The sequence below is a fragment of the Herpailurus yagouaroundi genome, unplaced genomic scaffold (genome assembly GCF_014898765.1).
Source record: "Herpailurus yagouaroundi ecotype Mexico unplaced genomic scaffold, PumYag 183, whole genome shotgun sequence".
In the NCBI taxonomy this organism is placed as follows: domain Eukaryota; kingdom Metazoa; phylum Chordata; class Mammalia; order Carnivora; family Felidae; genus Herpailurus; species Herpailurus yagouaroundi.
The window spans coordinates 5,714,935-5,730,358 of NW_024412414.1; the positions used below are offsets into that span (position 1 = coordinate 5,714,935).

Genomic DNA, 15,424 nt, shown 5'->3' on the forward strand with positions numbered 1-15,424 from the left:
ACTAGGTGAATTGCCAGGTGAACAGTACAGACTCTTAAGAGTATGAGCCAGGAGTGGAAGGGATCACCGTGGGCCCAGAAGAGCCGGAAAGGCTTCAAGAAAAATGAGTAACTGGGGCTTGGAGTAGTAATCAGGGGGTTAAAACTAATATCAGTAGAATTTTTTCAATCAACTTCATTGACCTATAACTTATGTACAATAAAATCCACCCGTTTTGTGTAGAAATCACTTGTGACAAACATATGTACCCAGATCAGAATATAGAACATTTCTGTCACCACAAAAGCCCCTTTGAACCCCTTTGAGGTGAATCCTTTCTCCACCACCCCAAGCAACCACTGATCGGATTTCTGTCAGCATAGATTAGTTTTGTGTCTTCTAGCTGGGCAACTTCTGGGGGTGATAAAAATGCTCCTGATTTGGTGTATACTCAGGTGTATACGTTTGTCAGACCTCATTGATTGGGGGTGAGGGTGGGAGCAGTGAGTTGCATTGGGCTTTTTTTCCATTTCCCCTGACACTCCTCTACATTCTGCCCATCCTGACATTTCCATATTGGGCCAGAGGAGTGGGGGCTCTTCCTAGGGAAGAGCCAAGCTGGTGTGCCAGGGACAGCTCCCATGACTAGCATTAAAAAGGAGGATTGGTTTTATAGCCAGTGGCCCCTGGGGGTTGGAGGCTGTTTCTCAGAGCCATGTACCAAAAGGCAAGTCCCTATGAGTTGGTTGGCTCCTTGTATGTTCAAAATCAGGAGCCCTGGTTTTAGAAAAGTAGATGTTCTTTTGGAAAATAAGATCCCAGATGAGAAGGTGCTTCTCTCCAGCTCACCCACGTGTGCTATCAGATGCAACCGTTTATTACTGCCCTTGCCTGAATGAATAGCCTTGATGAAATAATAATAAAAATTAGTTTGGGTTGGCATAACCCCTGACCCATTTGGTCTCCCAAGTTTACTTAGCCTTCAGCTATACCTTGCTCCAAGATGTGATTTACCAGTCCTCCTTCTGAGTTTTAGGCTGAATAGCAATGAAAAACTGCAGGAAAATGTGGCTTCCGAAGTGTAAGGGCAGCTAAGAAAGAAAGAGCCATCCGGAAGAATCTCAGTCCTATTCTCTAGTAAGCCAGCAATGGAAAAGCTTTGTGCTTCTTTTGAAAACTGGGATGGGCCTTGTTAGACCGGTCAATTTGGGTGAGGATTTTTTTAATAGACTTTGTTTGAGAATAGTTTTAGATTTACAGAAAAGTTGCAAAGATAGTACAGCTAGTTCCCATGGATGCCACATCCAGTATTTCCTGTTAATTGACATTAACAACTCATCATAAGTGAGTATGGAGTATTCGTTACAAGTAATAAACGCTGGTCCATTGTTATTTCTAAAGTTAACAAATTGTCCAATTACTGGAAAGAACTGCAGCTGAGACCAAATCTTGAGTCACTTTTGTATCCCCACTGCCTGATAAATGTACATGTGGATTCTGAGGGCACCGGGTGAAAGGGGAGAACGTGCACTTGACTTAGATTGGTCACATTCTTGCCTGTTGGGCAAAGCGGACATGGAAGAAATTAAGCAGGCCAAAACAAGCTCAAGATCTTGGCTCCTTTATTTTTCCGAGTGTCAACAGACGATTCACCTCTTCTTGCACGTGCTGATTCTTCCATTCAGTAGAAAGCTTCCCTAAGAGTGGGCCGGGGTAGGATTACACCTGCATCAGTGACCTTTTTATGCCCTTTGAAGGCTATTTTGTATTGGGAGGGGCAGTCTGGAAATTTTGGAAGCAGGTGAGAAATATGGGGCCAAGTGGAATATTTTGATTAAGAAGATACAAAGCTTGTTTCTTGTTGTTGTTGTTTTTTTTAATGAAATGTGTCATGTAATCCATTTCTCTTAAGTTGTCTTTTGACAGCATGGCTCAAAGAAGCCACAAGTTAGAGGAAACACATGGTCTTTAGGTCACACTCAGAAGCAAAGTTTTTAACATGATTGATCCCAGACACATAAGTCAAAAAGCTTCTAGGTGCCCTGCAAAGTGGCATTCCGTGTTGTAAACATCACAGCCACATCTTGGGAACAAGAACGCACCCTATATGCCCTTGGCTGTTGCTATGCCACTGTTTTTGGCCATAGGATTCTTAGTTTATCATCCTGTCTTAGTCTTAGATCCCTGACCTTTTTACTGCTCTGGGTAGTCTATAAGCTCCAGGGTTTACACCCAAGATATGGGTGGTGTTTCAATTTACTATAGCCTCTCAAGAATGAATAGTGCATTGTCTATAAAAGGGATGGGACATAACCTTTTCAGACCAAGATTTAATAGCACATTATAGAGCCAGTGTTTGCCAGGACCAGACAGTCTGACCTTCTGAAAATGACTGGGCCACTAACTATAAAATATATTTTTAAAAATCCCAGCGGGTCTCAGAAGGTAAAGGGCAGAACAGTTTTGATTTCTGATATTTTCTAGGAGTTGTGAAAACAGATTCCGAAAGATGTTGGTAATGGGGTTCTTGAGAGCTAGAATAGGAGTCTAAAGCTGACAGGGAATATATTTGATTCCTTGCTGGAGGAAAGTCTGCCTTGAGTATGTTTCTGACATTGCACTGCAGGACTTCAACACTTAGATTCCTACCTCCACACTTCTCCCCTTTCTGCCCTTATCTGTCCATTTGTCTGTCCATCCATTGTCCAAAGCATAGATGCTATGCTCAGCCTGGAGGGGGAGAACAGTGAACACAAGACAGACAAGGTTCCTGCTGTCATGGGGAACAGAGACCTCGAACAGTAAACAAACTACTAAATAAAGAATTACAACCATTTTAAGTGCCATGAATGGGAAATTGGGGCTGAGATAGAGAACAAATGTTCATGTGGGGGAGGGGGCGGGAGAGGAGACCTGCTTTAGGTTGGGTGAGCACTGAAGCCTCAGGGCGGAGGTCATGTTCAAGCTGAGACTGAAGGGTGAGAACACATCAGCCCTGTGAACAACTGAGGAAAGAGTGTCAGGGCAGAGGGAACAGCATGTGTGAAGGTGGGAAGGAACATGGTGAGTCAGGACTAAAAGAAGGGGAGGGTGGCTAGACCTTAATGAGCACATAGAGGAGTGTGCATTTTTGGAACTAAGAGAGGGTGGAACAGGAAACACCTCGTAGGTCCCCTTTGGAGTCAGAGTTGCACAGCTTACTGCAGCCATAAGGGAAATTGTGTGTTTTATAGTTAATGCAGGCCATTGGCCGACCCCTTTCGTGGGTTGCTTTAGCTGCAACTCGGGGTCTTGGGTCTGTATGAAACCTGTAGCTCAGATTGGCATCTGGTGGGAGTTTGTCTGAGACTACAGACACATAATAAGATTATGCATAAGAGATATGTCAGTTTTGTCTAACGTTTCGCGTTTCTTGCTTTGGTCTTTGGCTCCAGTTCAACCAAATGTAGTAACCCTTGTAACTGCTTGTGGCATTGGTTAGGAATTAAAGAATTGTGTGTTGATTCCCTGCCGTGTTTTATTTTCAGACTTCTGTTATTCTCTTCTTCCCCTCATTTTGGCCCCTATCCTCATTCGGTATTGTTTTCTGTAGAGAAAATAAATGCTCGGTTCTTTCTTTTAAAAAGTACTTTCTACGCATCTGGCTCTTGATTTCAGCTCAGATCACGATCTCACAATTTGTGGGATCGAGCCCTGCATTGGGCTCTGTGCTGACAGCGTGGAACCTGCTTGGGATTCTCTCTCCCTCTCTCTCTGCCCCTCCCTCACTCACACTTTCTCTCTCTCTCTCAAAATAAATACACTTAAAAAATTATTTTAAAAAAAGTCCTTTCATGTGAATGCTGGATGGGATTCTAGAGTCTAGAGCTGTCCAGTATGGCGGCTGCCAGCCATATAGCTATCAAACGCTTGAAACATGGCTAGTATGGATTAAGATGTATAAAATGAAAACAAGATTTCAAAGCGTTAATACAAAAACTATATGAAATACTTTATGAATTTTTATATTAATATACATTGAAGTGATATTTTTGATGTATAAAGTTAAACACAATATGTTATTAAAATTAATTTCATTTCATTATTTAAAATTTTTTTTTTAACGTTTTTATTTATTTTTGAGACAGAGAGAGACAGAGCATGAGCAGGGGAGGGGCAGAGAGAGAGGGAGACACAGAATCCGAAGCAGGCTCCAGGCTCTGAGCTGTCAGCACAGAGCCCGATGCGGGGCTCGAACTCACGGATTGTGAGAGCATAACCTGAGCCGAAGTTGGATGCTTAACTGACTGAGCCACCCAGGCGCCCCTCATTATTATTATTATTATTATTATTTGATAGAGAGAGAAAGCATGAGCAGGGGAGGGGCAGAGGGACAGAGAGAGAGAGAATCTCAAGTAGGCTCCAACTTGTGGCTCAATCTCATGAACTGTGAGATCATGACCTGAGCCTAAATCAAGAGTTGGACGCTCAACCGACTGAACCACCCAGGCACCCATCTTTACTTTTTCTAATGTGGCTGCTAAAAATCGTGGCTTACATTATATTTCTATTAGACAGCATGGCCTAGAGGTTCTCAACTGCACCATTAAAGGAATGAAGTACTGAATCATGCTGTATGGATGAACCTCAGAAGCATACGCTAAATGAAGGAAGCTAACACAAAAGACTGTGGATTGAATGCTTCCATTTTTGTAAAATGTCCAGATAAGCAAATCCATAGACAGAGGATAGATGAGCAGTTGTCATAGGCTGGAGAGGGAGAGAGGGAGTGACTGTGAATTGGCCTGAGGAATCTTTTTCATGTGAGGGAAATGTTCTAAAATTGAATTGTGGTGATGGTTACACAACTTTGAATATTTACTAAATCATTGAATCATACATTTCAAATGGGTGAATTTTTTGATATGTAAATTATGCTTCAATAAAGCCATTAAAAATAAAAGGGAAGGCAGTGGCTTGGAGTCTGCACTTCCAGGGAAATGGAAGATCTGGAGGTAAGATTAGGGAGGCCTCAGTCAGCACTTAGGTCACCCAGAGAGGGTGTGTAGAAAGAGAGCTGGGTGCACCTCCCGGGGGCAGATGAGGAGGAGACAGTAAGAGAAACTGAGGAACAGCCTGGAGGGTGGGAAGGACACCTGGCAAGTGTGGAGTCATGAAAATCAAGGAGAACACTTGGTAAGAGGAAGAGAGTGATTCACTGAGTTGATGGTGCTGAGAAGTCAGATAAGAGCAGAGAAGACGCAGAAGATAAGTGGATCCGGCCACACGGAGCAAGCAGTCTCTGTGGATGGCGAGACCAGAAGCCAGCTGCAGTGGTGTGAGTGGGGGAAGCAACAGTGCCTCTATAAAGCTCCTTCAGCAAGTTTTGCTCTAAAGGAGAGAAATGGGAATGGAGTTAGAGTGAGAAAGCGAGCCCAGGGAGGTTTCAAAACTAGGTTATACTTATCCAGAACATGTTTGTATGCTGATGGAAATGATCCAGAAGAAAGGAGATTGGTGATGTTAGAGGTGTCGAGGGGGACACTTGCAGAAGCAGAGGCCCCAAGAAGGGTGGAAGAGGTAGGACCCAGAGCACGGGCAGAAGGTCTGAGCTTTGGCAGAATTGGGATGCTTCCCCAGAGTACCAGGACGGGAGGTAGAGCGTGAATGGGCAGGCATAGGTAGGTGGGTGCATCGTATGGAGGCATGCCAAGACCCGTCTTACTGATTTTCTTCTCCAGGGAAGGAAGCGAGGTCTTCAGCTGAGAATGAAGGCTGAAGAATGAAGGGGTCGGGGTGGGGATGTGGCTGGGCTGAGGAATAACAAGAAGGTATCTTCTGGTTGCTGCTTTTCAGGGCCAAGCATATGACAGGTGCTCCACAAACCTTTGTTGGTATAAAGCAGTGTGTGAGTTCTCGAGCTTTGGCAGGCAGAGAAGGGATCACCCATGGTGCTTGTTAAAATGCAGATTCGTGGCTTCTTAGCTCAGAGATTCTGATTCAGGAGGCTCATGGGAAAGCAAAAAAACCTTGCATTTTTAACAACATCCCCAGAAAATTCTAAAGCATGTGGTCAGCAGGCTGCAGTTGGAAAATTGCTGGAAAGAAAAAAAAACATACATGAACAACACGAAATGAAATTTATGTGAACATAGCCTTACAGATAGGAGGCACTGGGGATTTAATGAGACTCCATTCTTTCCAGCAGACCATTACTTAGGCATAATTAGATTTCCCATTTCACAAATAATTAAGTTCGGTTGTTTCTTCTTTTTAGAAAAAGATGAATGTTCGCTGGTTAAAAAAGGAAAAAAAAAAAAAAACAATTTAACGTCAATGTATACTTTTCTTTCCAGGGGAGAGAGCAGAATGCGGCACAACCAGGTAAGAGCTAGGGATCTTGGTTGTTTCCACCTGCTGCCTGAGGTGGGCGGGGTGGAGGGGAGGTGCAGGAGAGGCGGGAAGGTGGGAAGGTGGGAAGGCAGATGCTGCCGAGGAGCTCAGAGAAGCTGGGCTGTTCTTAAGAGTGGTCTAGCTTTTCCCCAGTGTCTCCAGGGGGGATGGTGTGGCTGTGCAAGAGAGAAGGCTGGCTGTTTTGCTTGTCCTAACACTGTGCTGGTGAAGCCACGCCCCCTACAGGCCGGTGCGGGGGAGGCGCCTTTCCCAGCTGCTGTGGGAAAGTGGGGGTATGTTCTGTTGGCGCTTTCCATCTGGTGGGACAGCAATATATATTGCAGAGAGGCTGAAGACGGACAGCAGAAGCCAGAGGCTGTGGGGGTAGCTGTTGACCTGTTTCCCCATCTGTTCTGTGGCTGCTGAGCAAACTGTCCGGCCCGGGCGGAGGGCCCATCCTGGCGTCCCCATTTGCCAAGGCTTTGGATTTGGCTCGTATGGCACACACCCGGGCATATGCATGTGCAGAGCCACATCAGTGCGCACAGACGCCCCTACTGCCTGCACCCTGGCTTCAGACCTCATGGGCACTTGGATGGACTGATGGGAGAGCCCTTTGCTGGGAAAGTAACAAATGGGCAACTTCTGCTTTCTCTCCAGCTTGCTCAACATTACCCTTGCGCTTTTCCTTGAGCAGACCAGAGCCAGTGAACACTTTCCACTCAGCAGCTGGTAGCTGAGGGGTTGACTTTCAGTGATTGGACCTTTCCTCCACTTTCAGAGTTTTGAAATCCATAAGCAGCCGTGTTGCTGTCTGAGTTGTTCCTTAGAGCCCATCCCTTTCTGAGTTCCCAGCAATAGTTATCCCACTGCCCAACACAAATTGAGCCAGTGGCCCAGAATCCTGGAAAGCTGTTATACTTGGCAAGAGGAAAGATGAACCCTCAACCCCCCTCCTGCTCATCTGGATGAGAGTTGGCTGAGAAGAGGCTTGGAAAGCTCTGAGGCTTTCAGTTTGCTGGGCCCAGGGTGGGGGAGACTGAGGGCTTTCCAGAAGCTCAGCTCTCCAGCTGTTCCGCTGGGCCCTGGCAGTCTGGGAATATCTGGATGATTCGTAATGCCAGGCAAGGACCTTCCTGTACAAGGGCCAGCAGATGTGCAGGGTCACTTTCTAAGAACCTTTCAGAAACAAACTCCTTACTTATTTTCATTTTTCTGGCAAGAGGATGTTGTTGTAGTCCCCAAACAACAGAAGCCACATTTTACACCAAAGTCTGCAAATAGGAAAACAGATGGGGGATGAATTGAGCCATCCCTCACTTCCTCCTAATTCCTAGAACTCATGCAAAGGAAGATGGTTCCAGCAGATTTCATGCGAAATCTGTAATCGAACCCTTGGCCAGGGCCCAGGGTCTACCTCAGAGAAAAGTTGATGTTTTTTTTGTTGTTGTTGTTGTTGTTGTTGTTGTTTAAATAAAGCCATTTGAGAGATAGTCTTCCACACCCTCTTCAACCTAGGGCCTGGGAAATACAAGTTGGGACTACAGACCTCCCACTTAGATATAGTAAACTGCAAACCCAGCCATCTGTACTCTGGCCCTTGGCCAAGGTCAGAGGCAACTTTGTTGGTAAACTGAAAGCTTCCCCTTCCAAAAATAATTTTAAATTCATTGTACAATGCACTGCCAACTTGAAGTGGTTTTTAATTTAATCCTAAAGGCCCTGGGTAAGATGTTTCTATGCTATGGCTCTCTGTATCTTCCACAATTTCCTGCCCAACGTTAGTGTCATTTTGGATGATCCTTTGAGCAGGTCCCCTCAGCCAAGTTGCTGCTGGCCTTGTATAGACAGACCAATTTTTGCACATGGGCTGCAACATGTTACATTTTTTCTCACACTTAAGAACTTAGAATAATCCCAATTTATAACCCTGTAAAATAGGCAGACCAGGTGCAAGAGTGCACTTGAAAAGTATATGAATAAATGGCACGGTCAGATACAAGTATAGGGTTTAACTGTGATTATTTTAACTACAGACCGGCTTCCCTAACTCAGGTTGGCTTATCCCCATGGTGTGGATTAGCCGTGAAATCACTTGAGATTTCTTGTCCAGATAGATGCAACCTGATGCGTACTCATGCACAGCTTCCAGGGGCCTGACTGCCACTGAAGTACAGTGCACTACCACCATTTTGGATGTTCACACGCACGTCTATTGGGTTATCTAGGGAACATTTTAATCACTACCCTTTCGGTCACAGAATAATTTTGAGGCTGATTCCTATGTTGCCAGTATATGTTAATTTTCATCTTGGTTGAAAGGCAGAAAGGGGACATTGGTCTCTGGTTTCTCTCTCTTCCTCTCCGTGTCTTTCTCTGTTCCTGTTTTCCCTGCCTCTCTCTCTTTCTTTCTTTCCGTTTTGCTCTGCAACTGAGCAGCAGAAGAGATGGAAGGCTTAGGCTGCCCCACTTTCCTTGGCTGAGCTGCCCCCCTGCTCCCCACTTTGTGCCCCACCCAGCACTTCAGTAAGTCAAAATTGATTTGATGTCATGCAAAGTTGGGATAGCTACGTTTCCTTGTCAGAGATTTCCGGTCAGTGCACAGAACACCACACAAAGAAAGAAATCCCAGTGATTTGAGCAGTCCTTTGCTTTCTGGAATAGGCAGGAGGAATGGGAAAAGTATCCTTTTCCCTCTTTATTCCATTGTTTAAACTTAAAGAAAAAAACTCCTTTACACTTATTTTAAGGAAACCCTTCAGCCGGCCACCCTAGAATTTTTGGTATTGGGTGTCCAACACCTACATTAAGAATCTCTACTTTTGCTGGCCATGGGAGTTTAATAGATAATTTGGAGTGACTGCTAGATGCTCTGGGATAAAATCAACTTCCCAATTTCATGTTCACAACAGAATTTGGAGTAGGAAGAGCTGAATTAGCCCCAATCACATATTTTTTGTGTGCCCCTTGGGAAGTTTCTTAATTTCTCATGGGCTCATTTGCCTTATGTTTAAAGTGAATTTAGTAAGTCTTGCCTGCCTCACAGGGTTGTCGTGAGGGTATCACGCATGAGACAAGGAAACCATCTAAGAATGCTCACAAATAGAAACCCCAAACACTAGGGAGACGAGGTGGCACAGTTGCTATATCCTCAAGTTATTCCTAATCCCAAGATTTAAAACCTATGGCCTTGTGTCACATTGTTTACACTCTCTTTTGGCATTTGGAAGCTCCAAAGCGGATCCTTTGCCAGAAATACCACCCCCACATACCCACATCCTCAAAAATTCAGTAACTTACAAAAAAGAAATGACATGGACTTAGCTAACCAAATTGACATAGATCCAAGATGGGCTTGAAATAGTCTTGCCTGTTGTTTCTTTTCAAAATTTTGGTCTGTGCTGTTATTTTGGTTCCAATGTTTGGGTGGCATGATATTTGGATTCAGCTGTGTCTTTGCCCATGCATGTCCTGGAGCTAGCAGCATTTGCTCAGTACTCAAAACACGTAGGAGAAGCTCACTAGATTCCCCTAGATGGCTGGGCTGCTGAAGAAGACAGGCACAACACAATGAGGCCAGTGAGCAGAGGCAGCATGAACCTCTTTCACCTTGATTGGCACCCCAATCCATAAGATTTCTTACCCGTCCACAGAAATCAATCAAGACTTTGGGGACCAGGTCTTTGCTCATCACGTGTGGACATTAGCTGTGCCAGGCTGGGTCCCCACTTGTTGCTCCCTAAATTGTGAACCAAGCCATTTGAAAATGAACTGCCTCTCTTGGTTAGGGGCCCTCCTCCTAACCTCAGAAAGCCCTTTGCCCTGGAAGGCTGGCAGCATTGAGTCAGGCCAACTTGGGTGGCGAAAGATGAGCAAATAAGCCAACACAGGTATATGCATGGTGAGCAACTCTGGAAACTGGTCCAGTGTCTGTGGCTGTTTCACTGTTGCTGGTGAACTGTGGTATGGTTTCCCCTCCCTGTAGCCAAGAGTGGAGCACAGGGAATGGAGATCCTAAAGTAAAGCAAGACACTTTCAACCTGACCCATTGGGTCCTCCGCTGGCAAGGGTTAATGGGATGGATGGAGTCCTTGGCTGGAAACAAAAAAGTGCCCTAAGGCTCCATGACTGGCCCGGTTGGGAAAAATCTTGGCTGGGAAAAATCTTGGCGTTGGAGCCATAGAGGCCTGAGTTTGGGGCCTGGCTCTGCCAGTTCCCCTCCCTGGGCCTCAGAGTCTGCCTCTATAAAATGGGGCCGTATATGCAGGGTTGAGCTGACGTTAAGGGTGATAATGGATTTGAAAGCGCTTGAATCAAAAGTGTACTTGACTAAAGAACAGGATATGATCATTATCTCGGGTCACCTGGGGACCCCAAAGAAGCTGTAGGCTCCCTCCAGGCATCAGTATCTTCATCTCTAAAATGAGAATAATAATTGCCTAGCTCTTAGATCAATGAAATAAAGATTAGTCAAGTGCATTTGAAATGCCAAGAGGCATTAGAAAGATCAGTGCCCTGGTACATTGGGAGTTGAGACTCAGTGATGAATTTAAGCCAAAATAATGAAAATTAACCCTTCCAATCATCATTGAAAGTGTCTTGCTTTCTCAGGCTACAGATTACATCTCTGTCCCCTGGTTCCTCCTCCATCTGGTCAGCTTTGCAGGATGACAGCCTCTGATTGGGGTTTCAGTGGTTTCCTGGATACATACTATTTCCCCCCTGTGATCTAGAATGCATCTGTGTTATGCGAGCATTGCTCCTGACTGACATTGTGGGTAAATTAAGATTCCCTTAAACATCCAAAGGCCTTCAGATGGAGCATTGGACACCAATGTGCCGAGGGTTCAGGGGTTTCCATTTGCATTTTGTGTTCTCCTTCAGCCATGGGTTTTAAAGAGCGTCTTTCCCAGTTGTATGTTTGCGTTGGTTGCTTTCTTGATTTCTTTTGTTCCATTTTCCCTAGGCCCCCCTGCCTTCCCCCTAAACCACAGAAAATGAGGAGACCTAGGCCTCTCTCAGTGTGTAGCCATAAACTATTTAACGGCTGTATGGAAGCGTTTATTAAGGTACTTGCTGGGGAGCCACGGAGTCCGCGAATGTGCCCAATGTAATGGCAGCCTTTCTCCACCTCCTCCCCTTGGCCAACAGCCCTACCCCAACCAACCAGAACTTTCAGTCGTGCCCTGGCCCCAGCCCTGGAGCAAGCTAGTTCCTCACTGAAGCCTTCTCTTAGCTTCAGTAAGGGCTTCTAGGCAGACTACTTTTGTCTCTGACCATTTGATCCTAAGTGCCTTCCCGGGATCCTCAGCCCCAGAGGAGGGATCGATCATGATGAAACCCATGGAGTCCAAGTGGGGTTGAAATGCCAGTGCAGTGGTCCCCGCCAGCCATGCTTTCCTGCTTCAGGAACTGCAGTCCTAGCTAGGCCTGAGGGACAGTTAGAGAAACCACCTTGCCTCACTTCACATCCATGCCTCCCAAGAGGCGATTGGTTAGAAGCAACACAAAGAAAATCCTGCAGATAAGAGTGTATTTTTATACAACTGATTGTTATTATTATTGTTGTTATTGTTGTTGTTGTTGTTGTTGTTGTTGTTATTTTGGTTGAGACTATAGCAGCAAAGGAAACACATAAAATGTTTGAGAGAAAACTCTCCCACCTTGTTTTGCTTCTTGTTAGGCATTGAGCTGGGGTAGTCCCTTTAGAATTCTAGATTAACCCTGTACATCCTAAACTAAACATGAAAGTGTTGCAGCTCAGTGACTTTCTCTTTTCTTGCCTCCTGGATGCAAAGGGCAGAGGACCAAGGCATCCCAGATAGAATGAATGGCTCAAGGACACTGAAGCTGGCCACAGAATTGCAAAGGGAAGCAGGGGGCAGGGAAATGCTTGAGAAACATTAGTTAGGGGGAGCAGGGGAGAAGGTCCCTGCCAGTTATCTGAGAGCCCTCCGTTATCCAGCAAAGACACTTTCTGCAGAAAAGAAGGCTGGTGTCAAGCAGGAGAAAACTAAATGCTCTTCGGCTTTGCTGACAATTTAGGAGTGATGGAAGCTATCCCTGCTCAGTGTACTCTTTCCTCCGTCCTGACAGGCTGTGCACGGGACCTGCAGGATGGGGTGAGGGGGCAGGCATGGGACCAGGTAAGCAGAGCCAGCCTGGGTCCCAGAGCTGTCTCTGCCTATGGGCTGAGCTCTGGGGAAGGGACAGTAGGGAAGGGGACAGTGGAACATTAGGGAACCATTTGGGACGGTCCAGGGGCAGGGAGCAGCAAGGGGTGCTTTAGGATACCTAAAGGTGAGGCACGGAGGATCCAAAAAGGAGGGGTGCCCCTGGGTGCATCAGGAAAGAGGTACTGTTTGGAGGGGACCCGGAGTGAGCAGTTTGCCATCCATCAGGTCATGGAAGACACAGCTGCATCGAGTCCTTCTTTCTTTATCTCCCTTCCTGTCTCCACCAAGACTTCTTCTCAGTCCACCCTTACCCTTGGAAGAGCCACTGCCCATAGCTGAGAGGGGACCAAAAGGAACATTAGCTATTCTCCCTGCCTCCAAGGGGCATATAGGGCTGCTCGGGAGATTTTCAGCACAGAAAGCTAAGGTGGTTCAGGATGCGCGCTCTGAATTACTGCAAGTAAGTTCCATGGGAGCTCAGAGCAAGAAGCACTGGGAGCCTTAGGACACAGGGGAGACTTCTGCAGGGGCACTGGGCAGGGGGGCAGGGGGAGGTGAGAAAAGGGTAGGAATAAAGCAGAGAGGAGCAGGACAGAAGTCCCTGAAAGGAGGACGACCATGAATGAAGGCCCAGAGACAGGCACGCCCTTCCTGGATTTGCCCAGCTCTTTGGAAACCGGTGATAAGTCAGGGCACTTGGAAGGAACTGACTCCTATCCGACAGGACTTGAAAATTCGGTGTTCTGTTTAATGAAATAGTCTTTTAATAGAGAGCTCCTACATGCAGTGTGTGACTGCCAACTAATTTGACCTTCTTCCTCCTGAGAAACACATCAGAACTTCTTCAACCACACGTTTGCCCCCAGAGGAAGTCACCTTGGGAAGCCACCACATTCTTATGCTAAATATACTGTCAGGGCTGCCGTTGGTCAGTGTTCCTCAGAGCCTGTAGCATGGCCCTGGTCGGTGGTGCCCAAACTTCGTATCAGAACGGACGCCCTGGTCGTTGGAAGGAAAAGCATCCTTCAGTTCAGCGCTGCCCCACCCCTGGAGGTAGAAAATGGCAAGAGGCATATGCTACAGAGGGGCTGGCTGTCCGGCTCTGAAAAGCCACTTAGCCTGTGTCACACTGTTGGAATAAGTGCCCAGCCTCTTCCTCAGGGGACTCGGAAGAATAACACTCATTTGGCTGGGAAAAAAAAATGGTATATTTGTTAAACACGATTGCATTTCCTCCTAGTCACACTGTGCTTATGCCACAAACTCTCAGGGCAGCTCAACAAACTCTTCCGTGTGCCTGCTATGACTAGGCAGTGTGTAGATGCCCTTACATGCAGCAGGGGCTCGCCTTAAGGGTTATTCACTTTCAGAGAATGAGAAAGCAGTTATGATATATTCAGTCCTTCAGCCTTTGTGAATGGAGTGTAGTTCTCTCGTATGATTCACGTGCCGTCTGGAAGAAGATTCTGCATGATTGGAGAACGCCCAGCTTTGAAATGCCAAACCTGTGAAAGGTTTTTTGGTAAAATAACATCCCTGGGACTCTGTGATGATGAGGGTTTTAGTGGGACGAGGCAGCATCCCCAGGTTAAGAATGACGGATACGTTTATAGATTTCTAGGGTCCTCGGAACATCCTTTTCAACATCCTTGATTTTTTTGTTGTTGTTGTTCCTCTCAGCCAGAAGGAAACCCAATTTTTATTATAAATTTTGAAGCCCACTTAAATTTTATTATAAATTTTGGGAGGCAGAGCCCTCACCCCATTTCTATAAAATGAGAATATTAATTACCTACCTCATGCATGTGTGACGCAATCAAATGGACTAATATATGCCATGTTTCTAGAGTACTCCTGGCATACTGTATGCACTATGGAAATACTAGCCATTGTTGTTGTCATTAGCTTTTAGGAGATTGTTCATACAGTCCCATCTGACAGGCTGTTTGCTCCATTCTAGGATTCAGGTCGTTTTAGCCAACGTATAATTCTAGTTGTTTAGATGCTGGGTACTGGACAGATGTCACCAGCTAGAAGGCATCCATCCTCCGCTGTCTCAGGTCAGCCTCTCAAGCAGCCTGGATGAGACGTGGCACCCACCCCAGAGCCTGACTGCTGTGCATATGGAAGAACGAACAGACCGTGCTCCCCTGAAAATGGGTGGCGTCAGTGGCTTTAGTGAAAGGAAAGGCTCCAGTGCTACCTACAAAATCATAACAACATTTTGACTCTTTACTGCCCTCCCTTCCGCAGGCCTTTCTCATCTTTGGGGTTCCCTGAGGTGTTCTCAGTGCCAGTGTGAGGGTCGGGGTAGGAAGGAGAGCAAAGCCAATGGATACCCAGGAAAAGGTACCCAGGGTGTTTGGTAGGAAAGCATGGGAAGCTGTTCGAATGTGGAATCAGGTGGAGTCCTGTCGGGTTGTATCCAGAGGGCACCTAATAAACACAGTCTTGGTACAATTAGCTTTTTACTAAGAATGAGGTTTCCTGAATTGACTCCCAGGGACAGTGTTACAGTAGACGCCTGAAGGTGTGTGCCCTCCTTTTTGTGGGCAGCTGGGCTAACCTTAAGGTGTCTTAGGTGGGCCCTTGCCCATCGGTGAGTAACAGCCCCTGTGTTGAGGAGAAGCTAAACATGGGATGAGGAGAAGGGGCTGAGCACACACCTCGGTACACACATCCCTGCACTTGACAAGGACTGATAGAGGCCCCTTTGCCACCTGGTGTCCGAGGCAGGCACCCTGGGAGGCTAGCTGGGGGCAGGGTGCAGAGCTCCTACGAGGCCCTGAGGTGCATGGGCGGCCCTCCCCATCGGCAGACTGGTTGGCAGTCTCCCCAGGACCGTTGCTGGCTGCCATTGCATTTCGGCGTTCACGGACTCTGAAGGATCTGCTTAC

General features: G+C 46.4%; 1 protein-coding gene across 10 annotated transcripts in view; it reads left to right on the plus strand.

The window, feature by feature from the left end:
- The window catches only part of SRGAP3 (SLIT-ROBO Rho GTPase activating protein 3), a 255,609-nt gene that overhangs the window by 197,588 nt on the left and 42,597 nt on the right, over positions 1–15,424 (plus strand). For 5 of the 10 annotated variants that reach the window (XM_040492081.1, XM_040492082.1, XM_040492088.1 and 2 more), the window contains 2 exons: positions 6,315–6,342; positions 8,791–8,877. In XM_040492081.1, the coding sequence (XP_040348015.1) occupies positions 6,315–6,342; positions 8,791–8,877 (115 nt within the window). Of the gene's footprint in view, positions 1–6,314; positions 6,343–8,790; positions 8,878–11,317; positions 11,897–15,424 lie in introns of those variants that run through there. The other 5 variants (XM_040492090.1, XM_040492084.1, XM_040492085.1 and 2 more) reach the window with 3 other exon arrangements.